The sequence below is a fragment of the Cebus imitator genome, unplaced genomic scaffold, assembly GCF_001604975.1.
Source record: "Cebus imitator isolate Cc_AM_T3 unplaced genomic scaffold, Cebus_imitator-1.0 Scaffold41, whole genome shotgun sequence".
In the NCBI taxonomy this organism is placed as follows: domain Eukaryota; kingdom Metazoa; phylum Chordata; class Mammalia; order Primates; family Cebidae; genus Cebus; species Cebus imitator.
In genome coordinates, this window is record NW_016107356.1 from 7,225,667 (window position 1) to 7,238,271 (window position 12,605).

The 12,605-nt window shown below is 41.9% G+C and overlaps 1 protein-coding gene across 10 annotated transcripts in view; it reads left to right on the plus strand.

Moving 5' to 3' along the window:
• Window positions 1-12,605, plus strand: part of TTC3 (tetratricopeptide repeat domain 3) — a 127,121-nt gene that overhangs the window by 109,836 nt on the left and 4,680 nt on the right. For all 10 annotated transcript variants that reach the window (XM_017526232.2, XM_037737665.1, XM_017526233.2 and 7 more), the window contains 7 exons: window positions 377-473; window positions 1,825-1,925; window positions 4,340-4,430; window positions 4,793-4,894; window positions 8,437-8,798; window positions 10,283-10,409; window positions 10,589-10,732. In XM_017526232.2, coding sequence (XP_017381721.1) covers window positions 377-473; window positions 1,825-1,925; window positions 4,340-4,430; window positions 4,793-4,894; window positions 8,437-8,798; window positions 10,283-10,409; window positions 10,589-10,732 — 1,024 coding nt within the window. The remainder of the gene's footprint in view (window positions 1-376; window positions 474-1,824; window positions 1,926-4,339; window positions 4,431-4,792; window positions 4,895-8,436; window positions 8,799-10,282; window positions 10,410-10,588; window positions 10,733-12,605) is intronic.

Here is a 12,605-nt window from a genome sequence, read left to right on the forward strand (position 1 = left end):
GCCTGCCTCAGCCTCCCAAAGTACTGGGATTACAGACCTGAGCCACTGTACCTGGTCTGTACAGATTATTAATGTCACCAGATTGTACTCCATCTACCTCATAAAAATGGTGAACTGGAACAGTGCCCTCACCTGATTCTCAGCATGCCCACCAAATATGCACTTCCGTTTCATACCTGCCTTTGATCACTTGTAAAGCACGAAGAGTACATGTAAGTCTGTGTTTTATGTAGTAAAATATGCGGTGAGAAACTGCTCTGGAAGTTGTAGCTGAGACTTTTGTGGTGCGGTTTCAAAGCTCATCCAGCCTGAAGCTTTTGTCATCTCACTGTGAAATTTTGTTCAAGAAGGTTTTTTTTTTCTTCAATATTTGTAGCAACACATTTACAAATGAGAAAATGAAAATAGAAGAGTGTATAAAGAAAGGGAAAGAGGATTGTGAAGAAAGTCATCAGAGAGCTGTGGCTGCAGAGGTGAGTCCATGACACTTAGTGATGGCTATGGCATTTGTCATTTGTTTTTGTGTTACTTCAATGACATACAAGGCATAACAGACATTACTGAAAAGTGTGGTGCCTAAAGGATACCCTGTCACCCATAATATATTCTCCCTAAAACGACCACTCTTTTTCTTGCCTATAGCCTTGTGATGTTTTACCAGTATGCTTATGTTGTTACTTAAATGCACTCATAGTGTACACCAAATTTTGTAACCTGCTTTCCTTTTTTACCATTATAATTCACTCATTTCCTATACCGTACACTTTGAATACTTTCATCATATTTAGTCAAGTGATGTACCATGAAGTAGTCAACCATATTTGCCAATACTTGGAAAGGAAATTGAAAATAACCCACGTATTAAGAATACACTCCTCCTGCCCCCTAGAAGAATATATAACAATGTCAGTACACTGTTTGAGAAATTACTAAGACAAAAATCAAAATGACACCTGGCTGTATTTTATTTCGTTCCTAAAACATTATTCTCTTATGTTTCTCTAGCTGACAAATGATATTTATTGGCATATGTGTCTGTGATTATTCTGGTAAAATAAGAAAAGACTTCCTTTATACAGTCTGCAAGCATTAGGCTTTTCCATTAATAGACTATGCACCTGTTTCTAAGGAGAGGAAAGGAAAAAGAGAGCCGAAGTGTGAATATTCTGTGAGTCCCACACCTGCATCTGTATTCCTGAGCTTGTTTAGTTCATGTTTACCACCATTTGGCAAGCAGGTTTGCCTGGTGGGTCCTGTCAAGGTTACTGACACCTGGATTAAAAGGCTATTAATGGATCACTTGGACCATGAGGCCATTCTACATTTCCTGCAGGGATTCTCATAAAAATGGCCAGTTGGATTCTAAAGGGAAGCCACAGAGAGTCTAAAATCTTAAAAGCATATCCCAAAGGCTTTTGATACCCTTGCTGAGAAGAACAGCTTCTCTGAGGCTTTTCTGTTGCAGAGGATGCTGCCCTTATTAAGGGTTATTCTGCTGCAGGACCATAGGTAATACACAGTGGTGTGCACATGCAGTTAAGCTGGCTCTCTGTTTATATATGGCTTTAGCAGAAAGCCATGTAGTTATGCATATCTGCAAAAGGGATCGTGTAAGGTATACATTTGTAATGTCATTTTATTATTCCGTTTTCAAATCTCAACCTCTAATTCATGATCACCTATGATATAATCAAGTTCTGGTGATTCTGTCATGTTTCATTTAAGGAGAAATTAGAAAGTGGTTTCGAATGTTTAAGTTTTAACCTTTAAAATAGTTTCAGACTGTCATTTATAAAATACTCGTGTCCTCTAACCAACTGGCAGGTATCCATCCTTGAAAACTGGAAGGAGAGTGAAGTGTATAAGCTACAGATCATGGAGTCACAAGCAGAAGCCTATCTTAAGAAGCTGGAGCAGATTAGCCGGTAATTTGGTTTTGTGGGCATTCTCAGCACGTCATTTAGAAGATAAAGCTAGGACCATTTGAGAAAAACATTATTTTGTATTAGGACCATTTTATTTTTCATAATTACATGATTGATACATGTTCAATTGTAGAAAAGTTAAGACAAACAAAAAATATAAAAATTATTCATAATTCTAAATGGAGATATAACAGTATTTTAGAATATTTTCATGAAGTGTTTGAAAAAATGAAAATTTGCAGATTTATTTTTACTAAATAGTACATAGGAAATTTCTTTTCATATTGATAATTCCATTTCTCCAACCTAATTTTGAGAGGTTGGATAGTATTCAAGCATAGAAACATGTCATGATTTATCAAACTCTGCTGTGCTGGGACAGTGAAGTTGTCTGTGAATTTTTGTTAATATTAGCCGCCCTGCAGTGAGCATCCTCATTGTTAAATCTTTATGCAGATTATTAGTCACATCTATGCAGTAAATTTTTGGAATGAAGATCACATTTTCAAGGCTTTTAAAATTTTTTGCCAAATTGCTTTCCATAATAGCTATTTAACAGTCTGCATGACTGTATATAGGAATGTTACTACAAAGTATATTCACGCATGCTAAATTTTTTCAGCTCTCCATACAATCTCTACCTGTTTTTGTTTTTGAGATAAGGCTTGCCTGGGATTCCTAGAGGATCTTCTTCACCCTAGTACTTAGCACTTCTCTGTGTGGGTTTTTTGCATGTGAGATAACTTTTCATTGGGTTCTCTTACCGTGTTCTATGCACACGTTTTGCGTTTTTAATCCCAGGTTTTTTATCGTTCCTGGTGCTTGCCTTTTGATTCAAATTTCAAACCCTCAGCAATGAACCAGAGGTTGTGTCAGTCATGTACAGTCAGTTTTAATGTATGGTTCTTATTTGTTTTCTTTTTTTTCTTTTTTTTGAGATGGAGTCTTGCTTTGTTGCCCAGGCTGGAGTGCAGTGGCATGATCTCGGCAGCTCACTGCAACCTCCGCCTCCCGGGTTCAAGGCATTCTCCTGCCTCAGGCTCCCGAGTAGCTGGGATTACAGGTGTGCACCACCATGCCCAGCTAATTTTTTTTGTGTGTATTTTTAGTAGAGATGGGGTTTCACCATGTTGGCCAGGCTGGTCTCTAACTCCTGACCTTGTGATCCACCCACCTTGGCCTCCCAAAGTGCTGGGATTACAGGTATGAGCCACCACCCTCGGCCCATTCTTCATTTTCAAGATTTAGTTTTTTTTCATGAGAAAATTTTTCTGATTAAGGGTAAACTAATATGCTGATTTAGATTACAGGACTAGTACAGCTGAGGTTGAGACCAAGTGGTGGTCAACTGCCTGTACTACGCACCCGTCATAGGCTGCATTGCGGCTCATCTGGGGAGCAAAGGTATCTCAGACTCATTTCATCTAATAGTATCGACTCTTGCAGTAAACTATAGAGTATACAAAGATTCTTTCTTCAGGATGTCATGCTAATTCTGCCTTTTCCACCAAAGTATAGAAACAGAAAAGAGGTAAAAAGAATACTGTGGTTTTTCTTCAAGATGCATAATGAGGGGTTTACTATACACACAGATTGGTAGTGGTTTTGATCCTCTCAATTAGGAGTAGTCAGTTTATCTGTCACTTTCAATAGACCAGATTCATGAGGTGGTGCTGAGATTATAAATTTATCTTAGGCCTATCCTTTATTTTTATATTAAGGTAGTGATTAGGGTTTGATTGGAATCTTTTGAATGTTTCAAACTACCTTTTAAAAAAAATCTTTGAATGCAGAGGCTGGCTTTAATATTAAACATTAAAGATGTCAAATGAAGAATGGTCAAACTTTAAAATTTGGGAAAAGAACTTAAAATTCAGGAGAATTATTTTCTCTCTGCCCTTCAGTTTTAGAGTTTTTATTAAAATTTTCTAAAGTGTCTCTAGAGGCAAGTTTCTAAGATAAGCAATTCTTTAAAAATAGTTGGGATTTTTTGTGTATATTTGATCATGTTAAATGTATCTTTCGGCCGGGCGCGGTGGCTCAAGCCTGTAATCCCAGCACTTTGGGAGGCCGAGGCGGGTGGATCACGAGGTCAAGAGATCGAGACCATCCTGGTCAACACGGTGAAACCCCGTCTCTACTAAAAATACAAAAAATTAGCTGGGCATGGTGGCGCGTGCCTGTAATCCCAGCTACTCAGGAGGCTGAGGCAGGAGAATTGCCTGAACCCAGGAGGCGGAGGTTGCGGTGAGCCGAGATCGCGCCATTGCACTCCAGCCTGGGTAACAAGGGCGAAACTCCGTCCCAAAAAAAAAAAAAAAATGTATCTTTCTCTCATGTTTAGATGTTTATTTGTACGTAAGTGCTTTTAATTTTTTTAATTTCTAAACCAGTTTTATATTATACTTTTTCAGTGATTCTGCAGCATATCCTGACATGGAGTCTGACATATGTTCATGGGAATTGTTTCGTTCTAATGTTACAAAAGAGATTGAGAAAGCAAAGGTAAGTTGTATAAAAAGTCTTTTAATTCTGTCAAAATCTTTATGATATTTTTAATTCTCGGGAGGCTAGTGTCATATTGAAACTATTTCTTTTTTGTCTGTTATTATCAATAATATATTTTTTGTTGAAAGTATGAGCTTTTCATGGACATAATGGTATTTTCTTAATTAACCATCTTGACTTCTGCCTTGATTGGTAAGATTAGAGGCATTATGTTTGAAAAGGCTGTGGAGCATTCGGATTAATGAGGTCTTATTTTGAATTTCCTTACAAGACAGTCATGTTTCATTTATAATGTATAGTCAGAAACAAAGTATTAATTGGCAGTTGTGGCTTTCCCACCCTTTCCTTTCTACTCACAGTCTCAATTTGAAGAACAAATTAAGGCAATTAAAAATGGTTCTCGGCTCAGCGAACTTTCTAAAGTGCAGATTTCTGAGCTTTCATTTCCCACCTGTAACATGGTAAGTCTAGCACATTTTTTTTTTAACATAATTTATTTCTTAACTGGCCAAAGTAGTTATTTGTTACTGTTTTCTGGGAGTCAGGATGAGATTGATTAATACTTAATGTTTTCATTATTGGTGCTACTGGTTAACCTTTTAAGCTTTATAACATTCTTATATAAAATAGATCAGTCTTTCTACATCTGTATGAGGAATGGACTGAGGTGAATACACCATTGCTACATTTCTATCATTCTCCTGTACCTTGGCCTGGCTCCTTTCTTTCCTCTCTCTCCCCCTGCCCTCAATCTGTGTGTGTGTGTGTGTGTGTGTGTGTGTGTATTCCTAACTTTGAATGAATAATCCAGGTGCCGTGTGTGTGTGTGTGTGTGTGTGTGTGTGTGTGTTGTATATGTATTCCTGACTTTGAATGAATAATCCAGGTGCCTGTGATTCAAGCAGAACCCTATTACCACCTCAGATTATACTCTTATTCCTAGATATTTGGTGCATAAGACCAAAATTTAAGAGATTTCCCCCTCAAATACAGAATAAAAGCTGCTATGTCAGAGACATAAAGGGCTTTGTTGGTCTGGCACATCATATTTTACTGCTTGTTTGAGGTATTTGCTGAATCTTGTGAATAACTGTGAATAATCTTATCTTTTTATTTTAATACACAGCACAGTAAAGAAAAGCATAAATTGTATTTTGTGGACTTTATGATATGGCTAAACCCGTATTTCTTAGATTTGGGCACAGAACAGTTGCTTAGTAAAATACTAAATTGAAATGAATTAGGCCCAGAGGAGATCAGACTATAGAAATTTAAAGTTAGATCTTGAGAGAAAACGTAGGTATAAAAGAAAAACAAAATTAAAGGGGGACTGTGTTCAAGAGCTGAAAGAGAGAGGTTCCAGAATGTTGTGGCAGGACAGTGAAATCTGGTTCCTAAAGACAGAGGAGACTCTTTCCCACCATGTGATTTGCGCCCTCCCACTATTGCCAGACCTTTGCCTGGGCTGTTTGTGGCTTGGAACTCCGTCCTCACTCTGCATCCTGCCTGCCCCTGGAAACCTGTCAGGGGCGGCCCTCTCTGGGCCTCCCACTGTGGCCTTTCCCTCACGTGAGTTAGATCTCAGCCTGGCCTTGAATGTCTCTTTCTCACCAGTACATTGTACAGTAAACATTCAAACTTACTGTGAATTCATCTGAAAAAATAATTAAGTGTGGAAAACATGTGGCCACCCTGAACTGAGTAGAATATTGTGTTGAGATCCAGTTTCCTCTCCATTGAACGTGCAGTTTTATTTAGAATTACATTAAAGGGCACTTCTCATTTATCGTTTTTCCAAGTTCTTGTAACAGATACATATACAGAAAATGTTGGCTCTCAATAATAGGGTATTTTACTATTAGTTTGTAATTCTAACTTAGGTTATTTCATACTCAAAAGAATTTTCATATCCAAAATTCTGGGAACTCTTAGTATTCTAGGAGCTTGAGTAATAAGTGTGCCTAAAAATTATTTACTTTGTATCTCATTTCTCCCTGATTCATTCACTGGGTAATTAGTGGTGATAAAGATTGATGTGGGCTGTGCCCTCAAAGTGCACACTGGCTTGGGGAAAGACAGACTTTAAATCCATAGTTAGCTGCACGGGGAGTGAGGTTTCTCAAGGGAAAATGCTAGAGCAGTGTGAATCAGGGGCCACTAACCTAATCTGGAGGTGTAGCCTCAGCAGAAGATTCCAGAACTCTCCCAGAGACAGAGATCTGCAGTAGGAACTTACCAAAGGAGGAGGGGGTGTGTTTGGAGGGTCAGAGCTCTAGATGGAACACACAGTGCACCTGGAGCCTAGAGAGATAGAGAACACACTCCTTTCCTGCTGTCATAGAAGCTCAGTATGACACGGGCTGGAGAAGTACCCAGGGGCAGAGCCAAGGGAGTCGCCTTAAAAGCTGTGTTACAGTAGTTTGGATGCTTCTAGCTTCCTTAGGCCAGATGAGATAGGTCTCAAATAAGGGAACAGCAGCAGATTCATACAGGAATCTTCCTTCTTCACAGCTTCACTTTTTGTGGTTTATTATCTACAGACAACCGCAGTTAGAAAATACTCAATGGAAATTTCCAGAAATACATAATCCATAAGTTTTAAATTGCACACTGTTTTGAGTAGCGTGATAAAATCTGAAATCTCAAGGTCACACCTGTGACATGCCTCCTCCCTTTGTCCAGCATCTTCATGCTGTTGCTGCTCCCTGCCCACAAGCCACCTAGAAACCGTCTCGGTGACCAGATGAACTTCTCATTACCCCAGTGCTTGTGTCCAAGTCGCCCCTATTTTAGTTCATAATGGCCCCAAACCATGGGAGTAATGATGCTGGTCATTCAGATATGCTATAGAAGCAATAAAATGCTTCCTTTAGGTGAAGACCTGAAAATTCTTGACCTAATAAGAAGAGAGAAAAGATTGTATCCTGAAGTTGCTAAGATCTGTGGTCAGAACGAATCCTGTCTGTGAAATTGTGATGAAGGAAAAAGGAATTCGTGCATATTATACATAGGATTCGGTACTCTTTGTGATCTCAGGCATTCACTGGGGGTCTCGGAATGTATCTGAGGGTTACAAGGAGCTAGTGTGCTTTTTGAAGATGAGCTTACTAGTGTGGGGGAGTGTTGAGGAGGGGCTTGAGTGATTTCCAGTTGGCTGGTTATCAGCTTATGCCATCAGCCTGTCCTGGATGGGGCATGACAGTGGGGGTGGAGGGAAGAGAACAGATGTGAGAGAGGTGGTTAGGGGTACATTTGCAGGCGCTATGCTGCTTAGGAGACCGGGCCCCATGTGTCCACATGGGAGTCAAGGGTGAGTCTTGGGCTTCCGTCCAGGAGTACTAGGGGAAGAGCAGGATTGGGGAGGCTGCCTGAGGCTGGTTTCCTACACATTGAGTTTGGGTTGCCTTGGAATCGCCCAAGTGGATTTGCAGATTTGGATCTGAGGAAAATATTCTAGACTGAAAACTTTTTAAAAGATTCGGCCTCAGGCAGCTGCCTGGGGAGGAGCATCAGCACTGCAGGTATGGACAGAGGCCTGAGAGCTGCCAGGAGAACGCAACAGTGTGGGGCTGGGAAGGGAAGAGGAGGCGGCCCTGCTGAGATGGAGATGGCTCTGGGGAGTATGGGGACTGTGATGTTCCATCTGTCAGCTACATGGTTTAGCTTGGAAGGGGAGAAGTGTGACCAGGCTGAAGGAGGGCCAGTAGGCAGGTGAAGTGGTCTAGTTTAGGTGGTTTTTCTCATCTTACAGAGAAAATAGTGACCTATAGAGAGAATTATTTAGAAGTCTGAGCCCTCCTACTCTTGTTCTAATAACTAACAAGTTATTATCAATAATTCTTTTAAACAAAAATATTTAATTCGCAGTATTCAGGTTTCCTGTGCATGGAGCTTCTGGGCTGCGTTATTGTTGTATTCATTCAGCAGCCTTTGCCCTTGGCATTTCTTCCTCTTAATTCAAGGGAAGCCCTAAGTGATCCATACTCTGGTGTGTTCCTCACAGGCTTATGCTGAGTTACTCCCTGACTCTTCAGGCCACGATGACCCAGGGCTTGTGACTTCTGCAAGCGACGTGACTGGAAGCCACGCAGCAGTTCACAGGGATCCCAATGTGTTCTCTGCCGGCAATTCCCCAGAGGAGGCTCCTCCTGCACTCTTGCCAGGGCCACCTCCCAGTCAGCCTGAAGCCACTCAGCTGCCAGGGCCAAAAAGGGCTGGCCAGGCAGCTCTGTCAGAGCAAAGACCTGTGGCTAATCAGAAGCAACATGTTCCTCCAGGACGTGCTGCACGTTCAAGCCAGTCTCCAAAAAAGCCGTTCAATAGTATAATTGAGCACCTGTCAGTGGTATTCCCGTGTTACAACAGGTACGAACAGAAAATGTCTGTGACTGTTCCATGCTTAGTTGAGCTGAAGTTTCCTGATCAGAGAAAGTCAAGAGCAATTAGGTGTTAACATGAAAAGGGTTGCATCGTTGTTCTGCTCAGAAAGACAGGTGCTCTTTCTTTTTGTAAATATAGAAATAAGTATTTTCAAATAAATTGTTTTTTTTTTCTTTTTTTGGAGACAGAGTCCGTCTCTGTCACCTAGGCTGGAGTGCAGTGGCATCTTGCCTCCCTGCAACCTCTGCCTCCTGGGTTCAAGCGATTCTCCTGCCTCAGCTTCCTGAGAAGCTGGGATTACAGGCATGCACCACCAACCCTGGCTAATGTTCTTATTTTTAGTAGAGATGGGATTTCACCATATAGGCTAGGCTAGTCTTGAACTCCTGACCTCAAGTGATTCACCCATCTTGGCCTCCCAAAGTGCTGGGGTTACAGGCATGAGCCACCACACCTGGCCTCAAATAAATTTTTTAATGTGCATATGTAAATTGAAAACATTGACCACTGGGTAATGTCATGGGATCTCTTCAGAACCCATGACAATTTGCTAAGATTTTGGTGAGACCAATAACACTATCTAAAACTAGCTTTATGGAATCAGTAAATGAACTGCATGACAATAATTTTGCATCATTTGGGGAGACAAAATTACGTATAGCAAAGAAGGCAGCAGCAACCTATACCTTGTCAGGCAAGACCTCTTATTTGTTAGAGTATGAGGTTGAAGACTGGATGGAATTCCACGGTGAATGTGGCATGTGAACGTGTTAACAAGGTATTCTTGTGAGTGGGGAAAAGCTGCCCTTACCTGAGTAAGCAGGAGCTGTAAATAGGGTTGGGGTGATGGCAAGCTCTTCAGGAGTGTTTCTGCCTCCACCTCTGGTTTCTGCTGTGCAGGCTGGTGCCAGGCGGCCAGAGGTGCCTCTTGTCTCAGCTGTGGGAGATGGTAAGGTAGAGGCAGTGTCTCTGAAGTGCAGCTTGGAACAAAGGACCCTGTGCTCAGGAATGACCTTCAGGATATGCTGTTATTTCTGAGACAGTGTTAATTACAGGCTTCGAAATGGAAGTTTGTAAACAAAGGGGCAGTTAAAATATGATTGGCCAGCAGGCTTGGTGGCTTAGGCCAGGCTGAGGCAGGTGGATCACATGATGTCAGGAGTTCAGGACCAGCCTGGCTAATTTGATGAAACCCCATCTCTTCTTATAAAATACAAAAATCGCTTGAACCCGAGAGGCGGAGGTTTCAGTAAGCAGGATGGCACCACTGCACTCCAGCCTGGGCAACAGAGTGAGACTCTGTCTCAAAAAAAGACCTGCTTTTAGATACAGTGACTGTTATTATCAGTGGTTTTCAAATTAATTTTGTGTGCCTTGTCTTTGTTTCTTCGGGTTGGGCTGTTGGATTAATATTGGCATGTAGTATTTCTTAGCGGTAGAGAACTTTCTGTTGTCACTTTGCCTTTCAGCACCGAGCTTGCTGGTTTTATTAAAAAAGTGCGAAGCAAAAACAAGAACTCACTCTCAGGATTGAGTATTGATGAAATTGTCCAAAGAGTGACAGAACACATTCTCGATGAACAGAAAAAGAAAAAGGTATTTTATCCAGATGTTCCATTTCATCCTTTTTTATTTATAAAATATGAGAATTGTTTTAAAAAAAAGCTTCAAAACAGAGAGAGCAGTGTACTAAAGAGAGAAGGTGGTCAAGTTGTTGTGTAACTGAACTTTTCTTCCCTTTTGTGCCCTGCCCACCACCCCTGTTATCTTCACAGCCAAACCCAGGAAAGGACAAGAGGACACGTGAGCCCAGCCCTGCCGCCCCTGTGACCAGGTCCTCCCAGGGCCCACCCTCGGCGATTGTTGCACCGTCACCCAAAACCAAGGGGCAGAAAGCAGAAGATGTCCCTTTGAGGGTTGTAAGTATAACTGAATAGTTTTGTTTTTTTAATGAAAAACAAGGAAACAAAATTTTTAATCCATGTTTTAGCCCCATTCATTTCTAGACCTAATTTATTTGATCCTAAAATTAGAAACTGAATTTCAGTGTAGGTGAACGTGTCCAGTTAGAGCAGTCAGTGAGTGGCTGAGGTCGTGGTCTCTGCTCTGGTACCCTGGGTCTCGGTCCCAGCATGGAGAGAGGTCCCTGCACACGAGTGACGCGGGCTCTGACCGCTGTGGGGGAACTGGGTCTTCTCTCCCTTGCCCTCGTTTTGCTGCAGATGGTTAAATATAGGAACTTTGTACATCCACTCTGGTATTTTGAACAGTTGGGGAAATCATTTTTGAATAATTTTCTTCTGTGTAACCATGGCTTTGGAATTGCACAGATTGGTTCCATCACTTACTAGCACTGAGCCCAGGCACCGCTGCTTGCCCAGGCTGTTGTCTGGGTCAGAGGCTGCTGTAGGATGACTGGGTCTGCTCTGTGCTCCAGAGAGGGTGCTTGCTGTCCATGCCTGAGAAGGGACAATGGACTAGGCTACACTTGCCTGGAATTTGTGTAGTGATTAAGTTGTTTATTTTCCTTTTAGACAATAAGAATGTTTAATTTACATAGAAGGTTTCATAAAATACTACAATATCTATGATCTGAATTGATAAGGCAGTGTAATTATCTTTATTTATAATAAGGAAACGGAGGCACAGATAGCTCACATAGCTTGCCCGCATTTACTTGGCTGAAGGCCTGGAGGTAGCTTAGAGTGGGCCTTTCGACTTGTGGCTGTCCCGTGTCATTCCCTCATCCTCACCACAGGGACTGGCTGACGCTGGGACCATGCAGTAGGGACCACAGGGGTGGCTACAAGAGGGCCTCTCATCTGTGTGGCTCAGGGCCGTGGGCTCTGGATGGAATTCTGGTGTCAAGCACATCTTCCCTTTTGTCCATCTATGGTGTAAGAGTATAACCAACAACCACAGGGGGAAGAGTTGCAGGCCCCATCACCTCAGCCAGGGAGCCAGCAGTAGGAGACTGCACAGAGTACTGGTTTGCTAACTTGAGCAGGCATTGAGTCTTTTCGTAAACTTAGGTTTTTATTCCTCCCAGACATTTTCACTTTCCACTACTCTTTGGAGACTTTTCACACTGCATACACTCAGCTCTAAAGGGCCTCAGCCCCCCCCACACCCCAGTGAGGGAGCTTCTGAGCGTGTAGGGCATTCCTGCAAGACCTGGCTGGAGTCCCTCCTCTCTTGGGTGTTTCCGTGATGGGTCACGTGTGTGCAAGTGCAAAGTGAATGTGGTATCGTGGCCACCCCCACCCCAAGATAGACCATGATTGCCTGGAGAAGAGAGTTCTCTCTTTGCTTCATGGTGGATGTTTATAGTAATGAAGATATAAAAGCTGACTTAAACTTCACCAAATTGTATGAGAAAGAAAAATATGTATTCAAACTGGGACCTAATTTGATAATCATAGTTTGTTAAAAGTATTACTATTTAAATTACAAAAGCATTACATACTCACAATAGAAAAAAGGGCATTTAAAAACCCACCCTGTTGGCTGGGCATGGTGACTTATGCTTGTAATCCCAGCACTTTGGGAGGCTGAGGTGGGCGGATCACGGCATCAGGAGATTGAGACCATCCTGGCTAACACAGTGAAACCCCATCTCTACTAAAGATACAAAAGAATTAGCCAGGTGTGGTGGCACACGCATGTAGTCCTAGCTATTCAGGAGGCTGAGGCAGGAGAATTGCTTGAATCCGGAAGGTGGAGGTTGCAGTGAGCTGAGATTGTGCCACTGCACTACAGCCTCGGTGACAGAGTGAGACTCCGTCTTAAAAA